Source organism: Polypterus senegalus, chromosome 17, assembly GCF_016835505.1.
Source record: "Polypterus senegalus isolate Bchr_013 chromosome 17, ASM1683550v1, whole genome shotgun sequence".
Lineage (NCBI taxonomy): Eukaryota > Metazoa > Chordata > Cladistia > Polypteriformes > Polypteridae > Polypterus > Polypterus senegalus.
The window spans coordinates 38319891-38345591 of NC_053170.1; the positions used below are offsets into that span (position 1 = coordinate 38319891).

The 25701-nt window shown below is 36.5% G+C and overlaps 1 protein-coding gene across 1 annotated transcript in view; it reads left to right on the forward strand.

Moving 5' to 3' along the window:
* The first annotated feature begins 41 nt into the window (after positions 1 to 41).
* The window catches only part of oscp1b (organic solute carrier partner 1b), a 28104-nt gene continuing 2444 nt past the window's right edge, over positions 42 to 25701 (forward strand). Inside the window, exons 1-8 of the mRNA XM_039740032.1 lie at positions 42 to 299; positions 7598 to 7752; positions 9381 to 9548; positions 9792 to 9872; positions 10191 to 10294; positions 16730 to 16858; positions 17008 to 17077; positions 17248 to 17387. Of these exons, the coding sequence (XP_039595966.1) occupies positions 188 to 299; positions 7598 to 7752; positions 9381 to 9548; positions 9792 to 9872; positions 10191 to 10294; positions 16730 to 16858; positions 17008 to 17077; positions 17248 to 17387 (959 nt within the window). The 5' untranslated portion in view covers positions 42 to 187. The remainder of the gene's footprint in view (positions 300 to 7597; positions 7753 to 9380; positions 9549 to 9791; positions 9873 to 10190; positions 10295 to 16729; positions 16859 to 17007; positions 17078 to 17247; positions 17388 to 25701) is intronic.

Here is a 25701-nt window from a genome sequence, read left to right on the forward strand (position 1 = left end):
GTAAGGAGGACGCTGATTGGCGGATTTGCCTCGTGACCTGGCAACCGAGCAGAGGCTTAGCGACGCCTTCGTCTTTTGGTTGGCAACGAGGGAAGGTACATCGCGAAAATAGAAAGAACATATCAAGTATTTTGAAATACCTTCACAAGGAGTTATTATTTAAAATTGGATATACAACGTGAACAGAATGTCGATGCGGACGCTGCCATTGCTTTTTATTAATCTTGGCGGGGAAATGCTTTATATCCTTGACCAACGTCTGAGAGCGCAAAACATTCCAGGCGATAAAGCTAAGAAAGGTAAAAGATGTCATGTGAAATGTGGTTTTGTGACTTTTGCCAAAAGGCTACACAAGCCAGTGGCAGTTTAGCAGGCGGCTCGACTCATTAGACGTGTCTGCTTAGCCACTCGCTGTGCGGAAGGATATGTGATCAGGAAGTGCGTTGTAAATCAGGAAAGAGAAACTGGCGTTTTAGTGAGTGAAAGTAACGTCTGGAGAAAAAGAGAGCCACGTGGTACGAGCAACAGACATATTGGCTACAGCAAAGTCTGTTGTGACCAGTTCATCGTAAAAAAAATGCTTCTGGATTATAATGTGCATTTATGATAAGCATTTTCATAATCCTGTTTATTCGGTTCTGCATCACAGGGAGAATAATGGACCGTACCACCGTTACCATTCAAAGATGGAATGACAACCAGTCTATATAGGAGTTGTCTGTATTTAGTGTCCACATTTTGGATTATCCAGTGGCAAGAAAAAGTATGTGAAACATTTGGAATTACGTTCACATGTATTCATAAATATGTCTTAAAGTATGGTCTGATCTTTATCTAAGTTACAAAAATGAATGATATGGTTTAACTAATAACACACAAGTTATTGTATTGTTCTTGTGCAGATTGAATACATCTTTCAAACATTCACAGTTGTAGGCTGGAAAAAGTAGATGAACCCTTAGGATGATGACTTCAACAAAAGCTGATTGGAGTCAGGAGCTGGCAAACCTGGCGTCCAGTCAATTAAAATGAGATTGTAGGTTTGATTTAGAGATACTTTTACCTATGAAAAAACACTGAAACATTACAAGTTTGGTATTCATAAGAAGGCTGCTGAGGTGAAACATGCCTTCCAAAAAGATACCTCAGAAGATCTGTGATCAAGAGTTGTTGATTTGCATAAATCTGGAAACAGTTACAAAGTAATTTCAAAGAGGGTAAGGCAATAGAGTCACCAGGGAATGCAGAAGTGTGGACCACACTAATAGACACCATCAGAGGGGGTACACCCAAATAATGTTTGTATTTTGCGCTGAAATCACCAAGGGACACAACCCCCTCCCTGCTCAATGCAATGGTTGAATCTCTGTGTGCCATTAATATTGGAAATTACTGCACTGCATTAAGTGGCCGGGTGTCAACATGCTGCATTGGTTAAAGCACGATTAATTCTCAGTTAAGAACCTCTATTCCTCATGTCACCTAGGTTCTTGTGGGGTCATAATCCTGCGTTCAGCGACACCAACTGTAGTGGTGTCACTGGTTTAGATGTTTGTTAGATATCAGACAAACTGTGTATAAATAGATGGTTTAGTTCTGCAGCTACTTTCTCTAGAAGAGAGAACACAGCCAAGATGACTTGATAGGCACAATGCAGAATGCTCAGTGTGATAAAACAGAACTCTAGAGTAATAGCTAAAGGCTTGAAAGACTCACTGGAAGAGGTTAACATTTTTGTTGATGGGTCTACTATGCATAAAACATTGAATGGGCATGGTGTCTATGGCAGGACACCAAGGAGGAAGCCACTGATCACCTGAAGTTTGCCAAAGACTATTGTCCTACTTCACGATACCGTTGTAAAAGTGTTTTGTGGACTGATAAAACTAAGTTTAAACTCTTAATGCACATTATGCAGCAGTATGTATGGTAATAAAGGAATATCGCATACCATAATGATAACATCACCTCTACTGTGAAGTACAGTGGAGGGAGAATTATGATGTGGGGCTGCTTTGCTATCTTGGTGCCTGAACAGCTTGCCATAACTGAGGAGAAAATTAATTCAGAAGTTTATCAAGGTATAGGATAATGTCAGTGTGGCTATCTACCAGTTGAATCTCAATAGAAGCTGGTTCATGCTGCAGGACAACAAGTCAAAACATCAAAGTAAATCTACTACAGAATAGCTTCATAAAAGGAAAATCCATGTTTTGGAGTGGCCCAGTCAGAGCCGAGACTTTAACCCAATGTTCTGAAGCAATTCTGTAATGGAGAATGATTCAAAATTTGTCCAGAATGTTGCTCAGGTTTGATCTGCAGCTACTGGAAGCACTTGTTCGATGTTATTGCTGCCAAAGGAGGTTCGACCAATTATTAAATCCAAGGGTTCAATTACGTTTTCGACAGCACACTGTGTATGTCTTAATGGGTGTTTTCAATGAAGAATTATAGTTGTGTTTGTGTTAGTAAGGTAAGCATATTATGTTTGTCTATAATTGTGACTTTGATGAAGATCAGCTCAAATTTTATGACCAATTATAGCTGTAAATCAAGTAATTCCAAAGCATTCACATGCTTTTTCTAGCCACTGTATAATAAAAAAAGAAAAGCCCAACTGAATTGCCGAAACCAGATTTGAACAGAGAAATTCATCCTTAGAAAGCATTAATTTTAAGTACCGTTCACAAGTTTATAAGGAGCAGAATTGCAGCATAAATAATTTGAAATCACAACAGCTGTACATTATGCAATAAACCCAAATAACATTTTCATACCCCACCTTAATCCAGTTTAGGATCACAGGTCTTGGAGCTTATTTGGTTGCAAGGCAGGAACCAACCCACTGCCAAAAGAGGCAGTGTTCACTCGTGCACACACCCTCAGGTACACAAAGCCAGTTTATAAAAAATAATAACATAAACCCAACTAAAAATCTTTGTGATGTGAAAGAAAAACCCACAGAGACACAGGGATATTTTACCAACTCCAGTTCCTAATCTGGGATCATGAGTTGGTTTGTCTTGTGGTGGGTGTATACAATGCGCCATTTCAGCGCGTGCTCCAAACCTCTCTCTCTCATATGGAATTCAAACTTGAGATATTGACTCTATCACATAGCAGTTCTAACCTGTGTGCCACCATACCCCCCATATAACCTAATTACTTTGACTGAGTCAGATTTGGATCATATGTGTAAATAAAAAGCCATGTTTAGCAAAATTATTTTAAATTAAGTGTGCTTTACCTACTACTGTATGGTTAATTCAATGATTGGCTTAAAGAGCTGTAATAAAGCCCATAGCAGGCAATCTGTGGTACACACCAAATTTTTTTTTACTAATTTTTGTTAAGAATGAACCAGAGGAGAATTTAATTAGCGCTGTATGTTGGTGGACTCATTTGGCACAGTTGGGGTGAGATAGCATCCATTGCAGGCCAGCTTTGTTACTGATTTTTTTTTCACATTCAAGGCATCAGTTAAGCAACAGTCTCATGATGATTAAGCAAACAATCCAGGAGAAGGTTGAATTTGGCAAATCAAATATGAGTACAATTGAATAAAAATGATTGATTTTCATTCTGATAATAATTTTCTAATTTGGTTTGCTTTGTAAAGTGTGTTATAGATGCTACAACATGACTTTATCTACATAACACACATAACCCTCCCAAACCTGCTTAATTCTCTTCAGGCTTGCAGCATACCCTAGCAGCTATAGGTGCATGGTTAGAACCAAATATGTTAAATTTTTGTTTTACTGTTTATTCTGATACATATGCATGCATTTGTAACAATCGTATGTATTTTACTGTTGCTTTGGTATTATACTTGCAAATCTTTGTAAGAACTCTGAGCCTATAATCAGTAAAAAAAATACACTATATGAATTGTGTAAAACATTTGAATGATGGATTAACAACATATGCATATTTAGTACAGTTTAAATAATATACATCCTTTATGTAAACAACTTGTACAATAGATCATTCCACAAAGCACATTCCACAAATTTTACAGTACCCAGAAGGCAATATGTTCAACTACACAAAGGTTTTGGAACAGTAGAGCTAATGAAGGGAAATGTGATACGAGCAAGTCCTGGTGCATACATCACACGTAAGCTTTTGTGGTACAAAACATACTGTAAACTGTTTTGTGATTGGCAGGTCTCTTAGTTATTAAATAAGAAATAAAAGGTGTGATGGTGCTCAAACAGGATACTTTGTAACATTCATTAGATTTCTTATGATTTTTTTTTTTTAAAAAGCATTTAGTCATGAACAAATTGAAATGTACCTGAAAAAGTACAGTAGATGTTGGCACTAGTAACTTAGCACCAATGTACCTAGTGTGCTGCGTGACTAACAGTTACATGCATTTGAATGGTATAACTCAAAACACTTGGAAATTGTAAATTAGCATTTATTTACTGTAGTTGAAAAAGTATGTCATGAAATAATGTATTACCAAAAGCATTCAGCAATTACACAGCCTGATTATAAGAAATGCACATTAAATATCAAGCTCTTCTAAATTGTTTAATTGGTGTGTGTGTACTATGAGTAACGGGGGTTTGTGAAGAATTGAAATTGTAGTATAATACTGCTGCTAAATACATCCTACAGTATTTGGCAGGATATGCTCTTAAGATTTTCCTTGTACCTTCAATACATTAACAGACATGTGTACAATTTTGATTACATCTATTTATGTCTGTGTCCAATTGTACTATTGTCCCAAAAGACAAAGTGGAATTTGTTAAAATTCAGACACTGAAACAGGAAAATAAGTGTGACCTGCCAAATGACCCACGGAAAATATGCCAGATACTTAACTGGCTTGCCCAAAAATAGTTCTCACCCTAGGAGAGCCTAAAATTGTAAGGCTTCTGGCTTGTCTAGGCCTCAAAATAGAAAACAGCCTTTAAAAGATCATAATGTAAAAGACAGTCTCAGATATCTCAAAATATGTCTCACAAGAGGGAGTGCTATAATGGCAAATGCTCTAAAGCTGAATTTGTCTAAAGTGTTTACGTGTGAGGAAGTGGATATCTTCCCAGCAGCATCAGGGACTACTGAAGAAGTACTGATTGATTTGGAAATTGTAGTGGGAGAAGTGCTACTTAGATTAAATATTTTAATATTTTTTATAATTAAAAAATTACTAGGACCAGATAACATTTATCCTCAAGTGCTTAAGGAGGTTAGTGAATGCATATACAGTATAAAGTTTTGACACAATTTTTGATAGTCACTGCACATTGGGGAAATGTCTAAGGACCAGAAGATAGCAAATATTATCCTGTTTTATAAAAAGAATGATCGGGTTGATCCAAGTAACTTCTGGCCAGTAAGTCTAATGTACATCCATCCATCCATCCATTATCCAACCTGCTATATCCTAACTACCGGGTCATGGGGGTCTGCTGGAGCCAAAACCAGCCAACACAGGGCGTAAGGCAGGAAACAAACTCCGGGCAGGGCGCCAGCCCACCACAGCTAATGTACATCACAGGTAAATTAATTGAAGGAATTATTAAGGATAGACATTACAGTACTAATTCTTGGAGATGACTTTGAAATCTACAACCACTTTTACCTAAATATTAGTATTTATCTTAAATGTTTCATTTGTAAATGCTTCGTGTAGCTGATTGGACAGAAGGAGACAGAAAAAGAGGTACAGTAATGACTTTAGGAACAACATGTGCTGTTTATGCAGAAGATGTGAGTAGACTGCTCTAGCAGAAAAATTAAAATAAGCTAACAGTACACTCTGTCACAAAAGTGGTGCTTTCAAGACAGTGATCCAATTTGCATGAACACCAGCATAAGACAGATTAGGTTTGAAAGGTCCATTATACTCACGATCAGCACTAGAGTATAACACTCATTGGTGATACTGAGACCGAGATGGGTCATTGTGAACTTAGGCAGTGTGTACTGTCAATACAGCACACCAATAAATCCTTGACAGTGTGTATGAACAGATTTGATTTAGAATGAATCTTTACTATTTGTGACTCTGGATGGTCAGCAAGTGCAGTGAACTGTGACACAAATTTGATATATGCACAGCAAAACAGCCTGTGTTAAATTAACCACATAAAGCATTTATATCGCCATTTCCATTTATACATTTTAAGAGTTTATTTAATGCGCTAAGAGTTAATTTAACACTGGCAATTTTATTGTGGAAATGTGACAACTAAGTTTATGTCTAAAAGATGACTCGTATCTATTGGAAAGGCAGTTAGTGGCTCAGGAGAACAACTATTGAAGGATCCATAATAGTAATATAATAACTATGTTTTTCATTATAAATGGGGCTATGGTGCCCTCCACAGTTCACTGGTTAACACCTTGGCCCCTGGACTGACAACTCAAAAAGGCAGGACTCCATTCACAGTGTTTTTACAGTTTCTTCCATTGATTGATCATCTTTGTAACCTGTCCCACAGCTGGTGTTGAACTTGTGCAGCCTCTGAACTATATAGTCTAGTCATATTTAGTGATGAACTCTTTTTAACCATATGGCTGATGGCCACCAAATTCACATAGGGAGACAGTGTGGACAATGGTGCAACTGCAACATTAGATCTTGAATGGCAGTTGTCATGCTGTGGGGTGCTATGACCATTTGCTGCTCATTCGAGTAAGTTTGATTCAGTGCTAATACATCAAGGAGATCTTATCACTCATTGTACAGCAAATTGTGTGGTGTCACTTTTCAATAGAACATTTCCCAAACACACACGTCCTCCAGGTTCTTGTGATATCTATGTGACCCAACAGTCTGTGTTTTCAAACCCTTCTTTGACAGAATATGTGTGAGAAGTTCTAAGGGGCAACTACAGCCTGCTCCAAATCCTCCATGGACCATTGACTCCTTGGAGAAACAGCTGAACAATGCTTGGTTGGATGTGTCACAGGAACTTATCTGGTACCTGTGCAACTCCGTACCATATTTCATAGCTACTTGTATTTCTACGTATTAACCAACCTGGTCACTTGTTGTGAATGCAGGTTTTCACTCAAATTGGACCAGTGCCTCTGGGTGGAGCAATTTTATTTTGTCACAGAGTGTCGTTTAGTAAAATGTATTTCTTTGAACTAATTTTCCATCAGCAGTGATAGTGTTACACTGTTATTTATTCTACATGAAAAACACAGCACTTTTTAACCTGGGATGGAATGATTTGTAGTTTAATGGAACCGTTCTTTCTCCAGTATGATTTGTTAGATTGCTTTATGTTCAAGTTTTTGTAAGCTCTGACAGCCAGTATTTGCAGGTACCAATTTCCAATGACTTTATCAATCTAAAATATTTTGATGCACTATATATTATAGTATCTACGTTTAAGTCTCAAGATTCCTAAAAGTAGACAAGTATATCAAGTTCATAATAATGTTAAAATATTTATTTGTTGAAGGATCAGTTATATAGACATTTAATTTGTATTTTTGTCACAGCTTACATGAATATTCTAGACGATTGTGTAGCTCATTTTTCAGAACTAAGATATCTGAATATCTAATTTTCTAGATTACTATAATAATATCAATACTGAGCTTCATGTTATGCTTTTCTCAGTTATGAATGACATCATTACAACAATGTTCAATAAGAAGTTTATGGAAGAGCTCTTCAAACCTCAGGAACTTTACTCCAAAAAGGCCTTGAGAACTGTATTTGATCGACTTGCCCATGCCTCTATAATGAGGCTTAATCAAGCCAGCATGGATAAGGTAAAAGCACTGAAGCAGTCCTTGTATTCTTGATGAATGATTTAAATGTGAGTTAAAGTGAGGGCTGCACCTTTCAGATGGCTGCATTTTTCTGACAATGTTTATTTAAAAAACCTGCAATGAAGTTTTTTATTATTGTTCCTAATTCAGTTGAGGCTTTCTTTTTTGGTAGATAATTTTAGTTGTTTACAATCAGTGTTTTGAAGGTTCAATCAAAATTCATTTGTTTAGTCTTTATTTAACAATTTGGAAATTAACACCCAATCATTTATATCCTTTATCTGTGTACATTCTTGAGCCTGCTGTGTTCTTTAGAAGATCGGAGGGAGCTGGAGTCTGTTCATAGTGTAAGGCTGAAGCCAACTTGTATGGGAGATCGACCCACTGATTGTACTTGAAATGCACTTGACCCCACTCACTCTCTAACCCATGCCAGTTTAGAGTTGCTAATTAATGTATTATACAGTATATTTTTGCAGTGTGTAAGGAAACAACCAGAGTACCCAGAATAAAGCCTACATTGACACTAAGTGTGCTGACGTGTGCCTCAGTAACCCATTTATTCACAGAAACCTTGTTTCTAAAATGTCACGTAAACCCTTTTTTTCTGGTAAGGGAAGACTGATAACACACTTAGATTTCTCTGCGAGCAACCCAGTTATATATATATATATGACAGTGTAAACCCTTAATCAGGTTACAGTTAAGGATTCTGTAGTTTGTGCATGTCCTCTGTTTGCCTGTATATTTGTTAGCTTCATACATCCTTTCAGCAGCCACAGGTAGAAGTGTCCACAAGAGAAATTTACTGAAGCAATTATATTGTTCCTTCTCCTGGTTGAAATAATCTGTCTCAGTCTTTCAGAAATCACTAAATGTATGTTGATGAGCTGAGTTATGTTCAAAACTCAGCAGCACAATCTCAGGATGCAGTGTTGCGGTTAACATGTTATAAAGTAACTTGTGTTATGGAGTCTAATTACTTTTTAAAATAACGAGTAACCTGACATTCTCATTTTAGTGAAGTAAAAATGTCTCTGTTATTATTATCCCAGCAGCATTGGGTGTAAGGGAAGAAGCACATATCATAGCACTGCCAAGCAGAAGAGAGGGTGCTGTGTGCAATCCAGAAACAGAAGCATATTAATAGAATCAGTGTAGTTTTAATGTAGCTATTTGATGAAGACATGTTGAAACAGTGTGATTGGATGATGCAGTGGCCAGTGTTCATAATATGACTCATCTGTGGCTAAGGGATATAAAAAAGAATTAGATATTATTTGCTTCAAAGCACATGAAGGAGTAAACCTATTTATAAAACACAAGAAAATTATCGCAGGGTTCATGCTTGTTTTTGGATGGTGACATTTAACTTTTTTTGTGCAGTTCAATGGTATTTTACCATTTTTCCAAAGGTCAACTTCAAAAGTGTACTTGTTTTCAGTTTATCCTGGTTTTGTATGTGCATGTAAATGCACTGATTGTGAAAAAGGACAGACTTCCTTTTAGTAGTGATAGGACCCAAAATCAAACTCAGGTCCCTGTAAGGCAGCAGCGTCTCTATATTCCAACTTGTTTTTCTTAACTATCATTTGCATGGGATAGAAACTTTTAATCTTTATTTTCAGCTATATGATCTGATGACAATGGCATTTAAGTATCAAGTGCTCCTCTGCCCTCGTCCAAAAGACATTTTATTGGTCTCATTTAATCATATGGATGCAATTAAAGAGTTTATAAGAGATTCTCCAAGCATACTTAATCAAGTGGATGAAACATTCCGTCAGCTGATTGAGGTATGAATATTTTAGTCTGCTACTGTCATCTCTTTGTGTAATTTATTAATATTACAAATCTAAATTTTATAAAATAAACAAAAACTACTTGTACTTGAGAAGTATGTCTTCTTTGGATAACCATTGGATTGAGTTTAGATACATGACATTTTGTGCTGTTTTATTCATATTGGACATCATTTGCTAATCAGTTTTAGTTTGACAGATTTCCTTGCTATGTCTTTTTCTTTTGATTACATACAGATCTATAGCTGTTTGCCAGCGGGAGAGTTTCAGCTCATTAGACAAACTTTGCTCATCTTTTTTCAGGATATGCACATAAGAGTAAGTTGCTGTTTGTTATACAGCATGAACAATCACTTTATTAAAATCTTTTATTTCACTAATACATAGCAGGTATTTCTGAGACTGCTTCATGACACTTCTTTTCCATTTTTGTGACCATTTAATTAAAGCTAATTGTGCATTAGTATTCTTTAGAAATTGAATGTTTTTCCTAAAAATCCTGAAATTGTAGTTGTAAAATTTGTAATATAGAAAGGAAGAAAAGTTTTGTGCCATTTGCCATGTATTCTTTCTTATAAAAGTTTCATTGTTTTTAAAATATATATTATTCAATACAAATGTTTTATCTTTTCTTAGGTATCAATATTTCTTAAGGATAAAGTACAGAATTCAAATGGACGCTTTGTCTTGCCAACTTCAGGTCCAGTTCCATGTGGTACAGAGATCCCAGGTCTTATCAGGTAATAGCAAAGTGTCATGCTTAGGAAAATGGTCTGTTTGATACTGTACTGTAAAAGAATTATAATTTTAATACTGGCAAAAAACACATCTTTATTCACAGGAGGTCAAAAGTTTAACATGTGATGTATCACACTAATTGCTGAGATATTGAAATAGACACCTATGACCACAGCACCAAGAAAAAGTAAAAACAAAAACATAAAAAGTAAAAAGATAAAAACACTGACAAATGAAATGAAACCATTTTGAACTCTTTGACATGCCTAGTTATTTTTAGTCATGGCACAGTGCTAGTGTTACAACAAGCAAATCCCCAAACAATAATTTCACACTACCTCCAATTTCATAAATAATACACAGCAGACAATATCCCTATGGGATCTCAAAGTCTTATGATTGTCTTCCTTAAAGTGGCACCTAGTTGTAGTTTTTAGAGACAAAAGTGATGAACTACTACCATGGGGTCATGCAGCCTGTATTTGAAGAAAGTAAGTTTTATTTTGCCTTCTGCTACTTTGTGTTGTGGTTGCAAGTGGAGAGTTTTAAAGGCATCATGCAGTTTATTCATATTATATGAATATATCTATTCCCTAACCTTATTGTTTCCGCACTCAAATAAGTGTTTTACAATTTAAGTATATGACAGTGCACTTTATTTGTGCAAGTCTATGTTTCTGAAAAAAGAAAAAAATGTTTATTTTATAACAGACCTTTACATTCCTTTAAGTTAGCATTTTTGTTGTCACTCAATCCATGAATTCAATTTCTTAGCCAGTCAGATCCACTTTAGATCACTGGAAGCCAGTACTAAACTTTGTCATATGAGGGTAATTTAGAGATGCCAGTCACGTTTGTGTGGAAGGAAATGGTTGAAGCCCACACAAATATGAGAAAAAATCTAAACCCTACACAGCATGTACCCTACCCTGGGACTGTCCATTGAACCACTGCCTGATCACGGTGCGTGTTGTTTAAATTAAGTCAACTACCTATCCATTTTGGGATCCCACATTTTCCATTCCAGGGCTTCAGGAAGGTACAGCATCTGTCATATGCCATGAACCAACCTAGGTGGGATGTCCATCCACCCCAGTAAACATATATGCATGCACATTAGTATGGAACTAATGTGCAAGAGGAATGGCATACCTGAAGAAAGTCCTTGAGAATGTGAGGACAACATGCAAACTTCACTTATTTATTAATATAAGGTTTGAATCTAGGGCTATGTCCACACTGCTACATTTTAATATAAAAAAGTGTTTTTAAACAAAGACAATCTCTTTCTACATTGGTGTTTTCACATTCTTTGTGAAAGTATCTCCATCCACACTAAAACAACCAAAAATGCATATTTCATTGATGATTGCCTACACTGGGCAGGCATGCATGCATGCATCAACGGAAAAATCCCAAAAATGGATGGTAATGCAATCGTCCACAGGATTTACTGCAATCTGAAAATTGTATTTACCGGCAAATTATTTTCCATTGGTTCATGTATGCAGCATTAAAACTGTACTAAACACAATTTAGGTGCATACAGGTAAGCAATGCAACCATTAAACCATTCTTTGTCCCCTATGTTGGAATATGATATTCTTTTATGATGGGCAACGAATCAGGGAAGGATGTTGTAATAAGCAGGATCCAATCACAGAAGGGCCACATAATAAACACAAATCAGAACTCAGAGTCTGAGTCAGAATATTTAAAAGTCTACATTTTCAGCCATTCACATTAAAAATCTGAGCCTGTGTTTTCAGAAGTATGTGACTCTGGAAAGCATTTTCAAAAGTCCTCATTTTTGGGGGATAAAAACACCAGTGTAGCGTGGATGAAATGCGAAAATGGAGACTAATGTCTGTGTTTTTAAATGGAAACATATTAGTGTGGGCACAGCCTAGGAGGCAAGAGTTGTTAAGCAGCAGTGGTCATCTTGCCAAACCTTAAGTAACTCATAATGAATCAATTTTCATGATTGTCATCCCAATAATGTGTTTTTTATGTGACAATGCTTTGATGTGTTTGTCATTGTAAAAGCAGTCAAATCTGTTTTAAGCCATTATAACTAAATGAGACTGTGGTCTGTTAAAATGGCATAATGGTTGTAGTTCTGAAGTAGAGAGCAAAGTACATAAAAGTTTGATTATGTTTGTGTTTTGTGTAGTAAGGGTGGGAAAGAGTGATATTTCAAGCTTAGCTAATTAATTATCCTATTATTTTTCTTTTACAATTTTAATTATATTTTTGGAGAATGTCCTCACAACACTGCTTGGATGTAGGAAAGCACTGTGAAAAGTAAGAGGAAATATTTAATGAGGCTGAAGGTCTGGAAATTGAAAGAAGAGAGTATGTGAATTAAATTTGTTGAAAGACTGGTATCAAGAGCAAATGAGTGAGTACAAGAAGCTAAGAAATCAGAGTGTGAAAATGAGCTGATGGAAGCAGGAAAGAAACAGAAATGTGTTCAGGATTGCCAAACAGATGGCAAAAAAGCTGAGAGAACATCATGATGAATAGTAATGGGATTAAGGAAGAACAGTGTGGAGAAGTTACTGTATAAGGTGGACAGTTAGAATAATGATGGTTATTGTGTGTAATTGTATTCTAAATAGGAGGTTGCAAAAGTGATGAAAATAGTAGTGTTGAAGGCATTAGAAGATTCTGGAGTTAATATTTGAAAGACCTATGCAACATGATTGTGTGTCAAGAGAGGGTTCCTGAAAACTGGGAAAAAGTGGGCTAATTCCATTATACAAAGGAAAGGGTGCTTAATTGGTGTATGGATCCTATTATGCAATTATTCTTTAGAAGCAGGTAGTGTAGGTGTCTGAGTGAGTGCTAGAGAAAAGAATCTGGGGTCAAGTGCCAAAGTATGCCCAGGACCATGGAGAGTGAAGAAGGATTTCTAGGGGAACCGGCTAACCTTGGTTAGAGGTTAATCTGGTGATGATGATCATTTTTCTAGATGTTTGTTGAAAAAAGTATTTGTATCTTAAAAAAATTATCAACTTATGACATGATTAATCATAAGTACCTTCCTTTCAGCACAAAACAAGCAAGTCATATTTTTTGTGATTAACTGACATATTTACAAAATATGGCCAAAAGTATGTTGACACTCCTCTATTTAGTTGTGTGTTTCAGCCTCGCCCATTGTTAACAGATGCATAAAATCATGCACATAGCCATGCAATCTCCACTGACAAACATTAGCAGTAGAATGAGTCATGCTAAAGAGCTCAGTGACTTTAAACCATGCACTCTCATAGGATAACACCTTCATCACAAGTCAGTACATTAAATTTCTGGTCAGCTAGATCTAAACCTGTCAACTATAAGTGCTATTATTGTGAAATGGAAGCATTAAGGAGCAACAACAGCTCAGTGACAAAATGGTAGGCCACACGAACTCACAGAGCTGGGACGTGGCGTACTGAAGCACATACTGCATAAAAATTGTCTTTGTTGCCTCACTCACAACAGAGTTCCAAACTGCCTCTGGAAGCAACATCAGCACAAGAATTATGCCACAGAAACATCATGAAATGGGTATCCATGGCCATGTAGATTCACACAATTCTAATGCCAAGTTGGCTTGAGTAGTGTAATGCCCGGTGCTATTGGATTTTGGAATAGTCGAAACATGTTCCCTGTAGCAACAAATCATGCTTTACTATCTGGCAGTCTGATCAACACATCTGGGTTTAGCAGATGCCAGGAGAATGCTAACCTCCAGACTACATAATACCTACTGAAAATTTTGGTGGGGGAAGGATACTGGTCTGGGTCTGTTTTTCAGGGTTTGGGATAGGCCCTTTGTTTCCAGTGAAGGTTACTGTTAACGATACAGCATATAAATATGTTTTAGACTATTGAGCACTTCCAATCTCATAGCAACAGTTTTGGGAAGAGCCTTGTCTGTTTCAGCATGACTGGTCCCTGTGCACATAGCCAGGTCTAAACAGATACAATTTGATGAGTTTGTTGTGGAGGAACTCAAGCAGCCTGCATAGGGCTTCAAACCTATTGAACATCTTTGGGATAAATTGAAACGCAAATTGAAAGCCAGATCTTCTCTTCCAATATTAGTACCTTACCTCATAAATACTCTTTTCGCTGAATAGGTACAAATTCCCACAAACAAACTAAAATATCTTGTGGAAAGCTTTCCCAGAAGAGCAGGAGCTGTTATAGTTGCAAAGAGGAACATCTACATTTTGATCCCCGCGGTTTTTGAACAGGATGTCCAACAAGTTCATATAGGTGTGATGGCCAAGTGTCCACAAACATTTTACCGTACATTTTACTTCTTAAACAGTGTTTCATACAATTATGGAAAAGGTGTTTTAAAAATCTATTTGTTTTATTATATAAAAACCAAATCATTGTGTAGCCTATTTTAAATTTTTATTAACATACATAGTCCAAAGTACCATAGACTCCATTTTCCACACAGCTCAAAGACATTTAGTTGAGTTAGGTGGTAATTTGCCTAGTGCAAGAGTGTGTGACACTGGCAGCACACCCAGAAGCTTATTAATGCTTGAATAGTCTGCAGCTTTTTTAGCCTTATATTGGACAGAGCACATTTAGAAAGTTAATGAAACAAAGAAGTTCAGAAATGTTTTTTGATTGCCTAAATATTAAAAAAGAAGAACTTGCATCATTCTTTAATCAGTTACAAAGCAATACCTCTTAGACTTGGTTAAGATTGCTTTAAAAAATCCTGCATTTAAAACTATTAACTTCCTCAGCTAAACAAACCAGTGTTGTGGTTTTGCATTGTTTGCTTAATGAAAATTTCAAGATCTCCTGTATATTTGGGAAAGCTTTAAAATGTCTTTATCGTCAAATTTTTAGGAAGAATTTATCAACTCTTTAAATGGTCAAAAGCACAAAATCATGTTTACATAAAAATGGCTAGAAGAGGCAAAATTGAAATTTTGGAATGGCCTAGTCAATATCCAGACCACAGACATGCTATACCAGGATGTAAAATAAGCAGTTGATGCTGAAAACTTGGAAATACTTCTGAATCAAAGTAGCTGTCCAAGGAATGGTGGGTTGAAATTTCTCCACTGCAATATAAAAGACTGATATTGAATTAAAGGAGATTTTTTGTTGTAGTCATTGAAGCCAACAGTGTCATAACCAGTCGTTATCTGCTTGCTTGTTTTAGCTGAAGACCTGCAAACACTCAGCATCAAAAATTTTCAAAACACTTTTTCTATTGAGGGATCACAGGGATTTTGAGACTACCTGTTTAGACATTAGCAAAATGCGCAAAGTAACCCTAGATGGGGTGCCATTTAATTGTAGGGTGCACTCACACACACACACTCCCAACACTACTTGTGCTAGGTCAATTTATAGATGTCAAGTCAGCCTAGCCATCATGTCTGTAGCATATGGGAGGAAACTAAATTATCCATATAGTTAGGCCTGGATTTGAACGCAGGCACAGGGTGTATGTCAACAAGATGCAATTCAAGAAGTACGGGCTCTATTTAGAACCCCCTGTGGTTTTAGGTTTTTAATTTGTTTCTCAGTCAGTGAGTTATTCTTCCTTAAAATTGATTTCACCTTTTTATTAACTGGCCTTTTTATGCTCATATTTTTATTCAGAAAAGTACAACACATTAATACAGAGTTTAAAGAGTTTTCTGTTTCTTACAAGGTTTTAATTACTTAAAAATTCTTTTGTGGTTTTCTTCTTTTTATTGACAATTAAAGTGAGGAGCAGATACAGTTGCAGAATAACACTGAATTTTAAAGGGGAGAAAATATCTAAAGTGTGCTCATTAGTAACCAGAAAATGAAGACATATACTGTATGTTAGCAACATGTTAAATAACAAGATAAAGAAAATAAATTCACCCAGAGTACCACACAAATGCTTGTTCCTGTAAAAGCAGAACGTTGGGACTGACACCAAAATAGTAGAAACAGAAACATAATGCTCGAATAGTTTAAAGCGGGAGTTTGTTAGAATAAAACAAAACTGGAGCCATACATTACACCTTACAGTTAATTTGTCAGTGAATAAGAATTATAAAGGAAAAGGTGCAAGACAGCTTCAGATTTATCAAAAAGAATACATGTTGATGGTTTTATTGAACCTTTGTTTTTAACAGTAAATGAGTAATGTGGTGTAAATTCTTACTATCAAGTTGGCATTGAATTGCCTGTGTTAACAATCAGATGTTTGCTACTTAAATGGAGTTCCTATGTTGATACAGCAAAACATTGATATGGACCGTGAAAACCTGAAAATTATACAGTTTCATATTGGAAATCTGTGCTATAATTGTTTATTGAATTATTTTTGTAACCAATTAGCCTTCTGCCTAGAAAATGTAAATATTTCAAAAATGTCAACATTTGATATGGTCTGATGAAATAATTTTTCAACTGTTTTTAATAATTAGAATATTTAACTGCAATGGAGAGGAATTAAAAAGAACAGAGTTTCCAAGTGGTGGACACTACACTAGCTCCCTTCGAGAAGGATCTTTTGATTTATATGGAGACAGAGTAATAAAACTAGGAACAAACATGTAAGCATTTATTTTATGTTTTCTACACTTGTTATTTCGTAATGCTTTTTTCTTTTTCAGTTATTTGTCTTTTAACCTAGAATCTATGTTTCATTTCACTGGCATGACAACACTTTTTCTGTTCCTTTTTTTGGCTTACCTTTGTACAGGTACAGTGTCAGTCGTCCAGTTGAAACACACATGTCAGGGACATCTAAGAATTCTGCTTCACATACTAAGGTAAAAAAAATATATATATATGTATATAAAATCTTTCAGGGGATATTAATTTAAAATTTAGATAGATAGTTTTATTTAAATGTTTTATTGCCTTTAATATCAAAGGTGTAATTTCTGAATATAACTGTCCTTCTGACAATGTGAAATATTTGTTGTTTGTAAATAATTAGGAAAATGCATCTCCTAACCCACTGGCAAAAGAAGAATTAAACCTATTGGCTCGTCTGCTTGGAGGTCTCGACATAAAGAAACCTGTTGATGTTGACCCTGGATTCAGAGTAAATCTTTTTGCTACAGATGAAGAAGAGCAGTGAGTAATTTAACCATACTGAAAAAATAACTCATATTCTTTGTAATGTTAGGAACTGTTAGTTATTAAACACCATTGTACATTTGCATTTATAAAGATTGACACCATTGTACATTTGCATTTATAAAGATTGGATCTACATTTTGTTCTATATCATCATGTTTGACAGTGCATGGACTTAATTATACAAAGGCAAAGAATTTAAACAAAAAAATAAGTTGGAGCAAATTTATTTAAACAAAATAATGTTATACAAATGTGACATTATATCTTAAGTAACTAACAAAATTATACACCTACCATAGATATCTTCCATAAAACACAATTGCACAGGTTAAGCACAAGAAGGCATTCTTAAGATGTAATGTTTTAGTATTTACAAATATACTGCATTTAAAAAGTCTGATGATGAGAAGGCTATGCCAGCTATTTTGAAAGCTTTAAGAATCAGGCATTGTACACTTGGCCTATGATGAACTGGTGTCCTGTCCAATGGTCTCTGATCTCTGCCTTCTTAATCTGTATTAAAATGTCAGTATCAAACAGTAATGGAAGCAGTGAGAAAGATTTGAATATTACTGATACAGTACGGTAAATTGACACAAGTGCCCGATGATTGTGCATCCTAGTTTAGTAACAAAGATGAGCTGTATAAGAAAGTGTAGACCAGACTCTTTTTTTGTATAGGTCTGCATTCTGTCCTTTGCATGTCCAATAACTCTGTGATAGCTAGTACAGTTTTCTACACTGTAGTGTACAGAGCTGGTAACATTACTTTAAGACATACCCATCAAATCAACAAGCTAAGATGGCAGGCTCATTATGGGATACAATCTCCACCTGCTGGAGAGAAGGAAGACAAAGCTGATGGTCATTGATTTCTTTTAATCAACAAAATATTCAGCAGAGGTGTGTCAAGAAACACTATTGGCACTCCTTAATACCTATGGTAGTATGTCTTAATCATGCTTCACCGTGACTGTTCCTTTTTCTTATTTGCACTTCTTGTGTGTATTTGTGAAAGGTTGTGTTCTTGTTATTTGTTATATTTCCTGAGATTTCCAGCATGATCTGAATTTATCTGTCTACATATGGAAACTGAAATTGACAAGTTGAAAGGGTATTCATCCACTTTGTAAATGAAAACCTAAAGTTCCTAAAATACAATATATTAATTCAACAAGGGAAACAATTTTTGAGGATTTCAACCACTATAGGAATTTAATGGACCATCTGCACTTAAATTATTGACACACCTTCCCTCCCTTTCTCTCTGTCTGTTTGTAAGACCTCACATTATAGTAAACACATTTGAAGAAACGTTTCAAAATGAAGCGGGGAGGTCATTCTAAAACATCTGATCTGATCTGATTGCAAAAGAGGTTTTAGGAAAAATACAAAACCATTTTAAAAGTAGTAAACATCCCGTGAAATTTAGTGCAATCTGTTGTACATACAATTATGTCCATAAATATTTGGACAGAGACAACTTTTTTCTAATTTTGGTTCTGTACAATACCATAATGAATTTTAAATGACACAACTCAGATGCTGTTGAAGTGCAGACTTTCAGCTTTAACTCAGTGGGTTGAACAAAACGATTGCATAAAAATGTGAGGCAACTAAAACGTTTTTTTTTTTTTTACACAATCCCTTCAATTCAGGGTCTCAAAAGTAATTGGACAAATTAAATAACTGCAAATAAAATGTTCATTTCTAATACTTGGTTGAAACCCCTTTGCTGGCGATGACAGCCTGAAGTCTTGAACTCCTGGACATCACCAGATGCTGGGTTTCCTCCTTTTTAATGCTCTGCCAGGCCTTTACTGCAGCGGCTTTCAGTTGCCTTTCTGTCTGAAGTTTAGTCTTCAACAAGTGAAATGCATGCTCAATTGGGTTAAGATCAGGTGAGTGACTTGGCCATTCAAGAATTTTCCACTTCTTTGCTTTAATAAACTCCTGGGTGGTTTTGGCTGTATGTTTTGGGTCATTGTCCATCTGTATCATGAAACGCCGCCCAATCAATTTGACTGCATTTAGCTGGATTTGAGCAGACAGGATGTCTCTGAACACCTCAGAATTCATTCAGCTGCTTCTGTCCTGTGTCACATCATCAATAAACACTAGTGTCCCAGTGCCACTGGCAGCCATGCACGCCCAAGCCATCACACTGCCTACACCGTGTTTTACAGATGATGTGGTATGCTTTGGATAATGAGCTGTTCCACGCCTTCTCCATACTTTTTTCTTTCCATCATTCTGGTAGAGGTTGATCTTGGTTTCATCTGTCCAAAGAATGTTTTTCCAGAACTGTGCTGGCTTTTTTAGATGTTCTTTAGCAAAGTCCAATCTAGCCTCTCTATTCTTGAGGCTTATGAGTGGCTTGCACCTTGCAGTGCATCCTCTGTATTTACTTTCATGCAGTCTTCTCTTTATGGTAGACTTGGATATCGATACGCCTACCCCCAGGAGAGTGTTGTTCACTTGGTTGGCTGTTGTGAAGGGGTTTATCTTCACCATGGAAATGATTCTGCGATCATCCACCACTGTTGCCTTCTGTGGATGTCCAGGGGCCTCATGTATAAACGGTGCGTACGCACAGAAATGTTGCGTAAGAACTTTTCCACGTTCAAATCGCGATGTATAAAACCTACACTTGGCGTAAAGCCACGCACTTTTCCACGGTACCTCATGCCTTGTCGTGCAAGTTCTCCGCTCGGTTTTGCAAACTGGCGGCACCCAGCGTCAAAGCAATGGTACTGTTCTTGTGTGATTACTCATTATTTTCCTGACGCGGCTTTATAAATACACAGAAACTAACCGCATATTGTTTATTAGTGTAATGCATCTGATTGTAATTAACTCGTAACAATATAATGGTCCAGGGAACAGCCATAGTATACCAAATACCATAACTGCTTTAGCGTTGTTACTCTCACTTCTTCTTCTTCTTCTTCTTCTTCTTCTTCTTCTTCTTTCAGCTCCTCCCGTTAGGAGTTGCCACAGCGGATCATCTTTTTCCATATTACTCTCACTGCACGACTCGGAGTATTTATATGACTGTATCTGAGTGTGAATCACAGCAGCAGCTGATTGGAAAGAGAATTATCGGTATACAGCTTTAATAACACGCTGTCTCAGCCACTGCAAAACGTTTTAAAGCCTTTTCCTGTACAGACCTCGCGGTTCAGAAACAGTTTAATCCCAAGAACTTTAAATGCACTCAATCAATTGCTCCTTGTAGAACGGTTTGTACTTATAAGTACAATCACCCCACTGTAAACTTGCACTACAGTTATAATATCTCACAACCTGGGCCACTTTATAAAGCGCGTATTTACATATTTTTAAGGTGAAATGCAGCAAAACATGTTTGTTAAATTATACAGATAAAACTTTAACTTAATTTAAATCTATACTAATAAAAGGCAAAGCCCTCACTCACTCACTCACTCACTGACTCATCACTAATTCTCCAACTTCCCGTGTGGGTGGAAGGCTGAAATTTGGCAGGTTCATTCCTTACAGCTTCCTTACAAAAGTTGGGCAGGTTTTATATCGAAATTCTACGCGTAATGTTCATAACTGGAAGCAGTTTTTCTCCATTTACTGTAATGGAGATGAGCTTGAACGCCGTGGGGGTGGAGTTTCGTGTGACATCATCACACCTCCCACGTAATCACGCAGTACATAGAAAACCAGGAAGACCTCGAAAAAGCGCTGAAGAAAACATGCATTATATAATTGAGAAGGCAGCGAAACAATAAGAAGCGAGCGAGTGACATATACAACCATATTCATGAGTTCTGCTACTTCGGAAACAAAGCACGATGTAAACCTACACTTTAAATTAAGTTCATAGACAGGCTGCCGCTGGCGTTTGTAATTTAGTGCCTGCCCATATAAGGCCGTCCGTCAGCAGCAATCCAATAGCAAACTGCCACGGGTAAATATTCACGGATGAAGGACTGTTTTTATGGAGAGGAAGATGAGATGGTCAGGGTGGTGTTTGACACAAACTCAGCGAAACTGCGAGAGAAAGTTTTAAGTGCCAGGACTAAGGTAACATTAAATACAGCCATGGACATAGCACGACATGGCACCAGCACAGCTGGGAAACTTCGATGCATGTACACCGAGCGGCTCACGTGAACTGGCGAGTGCACAGATAAAGGCAACAGTTCCAAAAGCTGAACAAAACCGAATTACACAATTGAAAAGGCAGCAAAAATATGAAGCGTCTGATAAGCATATTCATAAATCCAGCTACTGCGGAAACAAAGCACACGTTGGAAAAAGTCAATGTCCTGCTAAAGGAAGACAGTGTAAAAAAAAAAAAAACGTGCATGCAGTGTGTCAGGTCTCAGATAAAGAAGAAGACGAGCTGTTTATTGATGCAGTAAGAAACGAATCGATGAATGAAACCTGTCATCTTTACAGCGATTGACAAACACGGAATGTAACTTGAACACAACACATCCTACAAATACGAACCTGATTGAAAGAAATAATGATAATCAAATCCTTGATGACAGCAACACTCTAACACTCACAAAACAAATACTGTATATTGACAGTCATGTTACGTTATTTTTAAAATGTTCCCTTTTCTTTTCTAGCTTTTTAACACACTACTTCTCGCTGCGATGCGGGTATATATATATATATATATATATATATATATATATATATATATATATATATATATATATATATATATATATATATATATATATATATATATATATATATATATATATATGCCGATCTACATACTCGAATAATGGATACTTTATTCACCATCAATGATTGTTTTGGTAAAGCCATACTCAGTGTATTCATTAGATGAGCGGTAAAAAGTAACAGCGAGGGAGAATGCAGGCTGTAGTGCGTCAACTCTATTTGAATTGCGCGATCACATTTGAAAAAATATATCTTTTCAAGTTCTATTTAGTCCATATGTGTCAAACTCAAGGGGCGGGCCACATCCGCCCGGCGTGTAATTATATCCGGCCCGAGATCATTTTATATACTGTATTATTGTTATTAAAGCCGGGTATATGAAGCGCTGGTAACACAATAAACTACAGATCCCATAATGCAGCGCTTCAGCCGCCTTGCCGAACAAGTTATTGCGAAGCTAGCTCACCGATGCTGAAGAGAAAAGTTGATTCTGAAAATAGAGCCTTTAAAACCGATGGGAGGCTGAGTATATGTTTACTGAACCCGTGTGTCTCATTTGTGGAGCTAATGTGGCTGTAATTACAGAATTTAATCTAAAGGCGGCACTATGAGATAAAACATCAGGGTAACCTGAATGCAATGCAGAAGATACAGAAAGCAGCATAATTAAATAAGAATCTGACACTTCAGCGGACGTTTTTACCCGTGCACAATCACAAAGTGATTTCAAGTGAAGCTGCTTTTATGGGAGACACAAATGCACCAGTGCACCTTGCCACACTTTCCCTGTTGCCAAGTAATGTTAAACCAAGTCGTCACTACGGTGTTCCCAAATCGCACTTTGCTGATAAACTGAGCGCTGCGCACTGAGTTTGCACGGCGCTTTGGTGACTTTGAAGAACAAAAAGTCCGTCTACATGCGGCTCGAACCTTGTGCATGTTTGGTAGCACATATCTGTGTGAGAAGCTCTTCTCAGTGATAAAGACTAACAAAACAGCACACAGGAGTCGCCTCACTGATGAGCACCTGCAATCCATCCTGAGAATCTCCACAACACAGAACCTCACACCAAACAGAAACGAACCTGTGGCCAAAAAAAGATGCCAGGCGTCCAGCTCTAAAATGACATATGAGCAAAGACAACTGAATGATTTGATTTGTTATTGCTGAAAGGAACACATTTTATTTATATTTCCAGGTTTTGTTATGCAGCATGTTCATATTTGAATTTGTATAATTTTGACAGGATATATTTTTATGGAGAGCAAAATCTTTTGGGATATTTAAAATCTAAGTTTATTTTTATATAAAATTCATAAGAGTAAAGAAATTTGAATGTTTGTTCTTTTAACGTTTACTTTATTTCTAACTTGTATAATTTAGACAGGATATATTTTTATGGAGAGCAAAATATTATAAGTTGTTTAAGGTTTGAGTTGATTTATTCACGAATAATATTCCTGTCTGTTTTACCATTCCTACCAAAGATATTTCTGTCGACTAAATAAAAATTCCTTCTATTTAAAATTTAAATAGAACTTGAACAAATCGATAGTTCATAATATCCACGCAGACTTGCGTAAGAGCGGGAGTCATCCGTTTTAACAAACAGCGTATTGCACTGATACTGAAATAGCTGTGTGTGTATATATGTAGATATGTATGTATATGTATATATATGTTTATATATGTGTGTGTGTATGTATGTATATATATATATATATATATATGTTTATGTGTGTGTGTGTAAATATATATATATATATATATATATATATATATATATATATATATATATATATATGACAACAACACTCATCACTCACAACAGTGACAAAACAATTACATTGACAATCATGTTACGTTATTTTCAAAATGTTTCCTTTTCTTTTTCATTGCTTCTTTAACACACTACTTCTCCGCTGCGAAGCGCGGGTATTTTGCTAGTAATCTATATTCTTCACTGGGAGTGTCGTGAAGGATAGAATAATTAAACATGTACTACGAAGATATTTCAATGTTCTTTAAACGTTTTGAAGAATCGGCGCTAAGCTTACAGATGGCTTAACGTCTATTACAGAGCTGATTGTGTGGCGATCGGTTACTTGGGGAAACAAAAGCAAGGACTCTTGGGGCGGCCACGCCAATATATATTGAATATAAAACAGAAAGAGAAAATAACAACACAGCTAAAAACACAGCGACAAATTTCGACAAAAGATAAATGCTTGTCATGAGCACGAGGCTCATGAAACACATGTTTAATAATGTGCTTTAGCTCCTATCATCGTGAAAATGACATCACGTATACATCTCAGTATTTTAGTTATTCAGAGAGCTGTAATATCACAAATGTAATGGACTCTGTGTCCAGTTGGAGGAAGAGAGCCAGTTTAAGAAGCAAGTAGTGATTCGCACACATATATCACATATGAGTAGAAGATCAAATACAAAACAAAGCATTTAATGTGCTACTTTAATTACGATGTGATTTGAGAAACTGGTTATTTAAACGATTTTAAGATGAAGTTTATAATGTTCTACTAAATGACAAAATAAACTACGTGATTAAAGTGGAAATGTCGAGATTAAAGTTGACATTTCGTGCTTTTTCCCCACCGTGTGCCTTTTTCTCTGTACCCTAATAAACTTTCATATGACACTCAGACAGTGGGCTTACAACTCTTCTTTTCACGGCAACTTTGATATGTGACTTCTTTTTTATTTCCGGCACTGTGCGATTTTGTGAATGTGAGCTTTCAAGTTTCTCCAACACTCTATGTCACTCGATCAACTTCATTTTGTTGATTATACCACGGTTTATTTGAACAAATAGTATGTTTTTCCTTTGCCTCCAATTGGTATTCGCTGAAATTCTTATATTTTCCCCGTGCTTTTGCCATTGTCTTTTCACAGAAGGCTGCGCTTAAGGGCGATTTATATTGATTTGCATATTCAAATAGGCGTAATTCTGGGAGGATTTGGGGCGTTACAAAATGCGGCGTGCGGCGTTAGTTTTCACGCTGATCGGGATTTATGTAGCGGAAGAATGTGGAAGTTGGAGTACGCACAGATTCCTGCATCTGGATTTTTCTGTGCGTAAGCACATTTTGGCTTTTGTGCTTACGCCATGTTATAGTGCGAGTTCTACGCACGGCGTTATACATGAGGCCCCAGGTCTTTTTGCGTTGCTGAGTTCACCAGTGCTTGCTTTCTTTCTCAGGATGTACCAAACTGTAGATTTTGCCACTCGTAAAATTGTAGCAATTTCTTGGATGAGTTTTTTCTGTTCTCGCAGCTTAAGGATGGCTTCTATCACCTGCATGGAGAGCTCCTTTGACCGCATGTTGTCTGTTCACAGCACAATCTTCCACATGCAAGCACCGCACCTCAAATCAACTCCAGGCCTTTTATCTTTTTAATTGATAATGACATAACACACCTGCCCATGAAATAGCCTTTGAGTCAATTGTCCAATTACTTTTGAGCTCCTGAAATGAAGGGATTGTGTTAAAAAAATGCTTTAGTTGCCTCACATTTTTATGCAATCGTTTTGTTCAACCCACTGAATTAAAGCTGAAAGTCTGCACTTCAACTGCATCTGAGTTGTTTCATTTAAAATTCAATGTG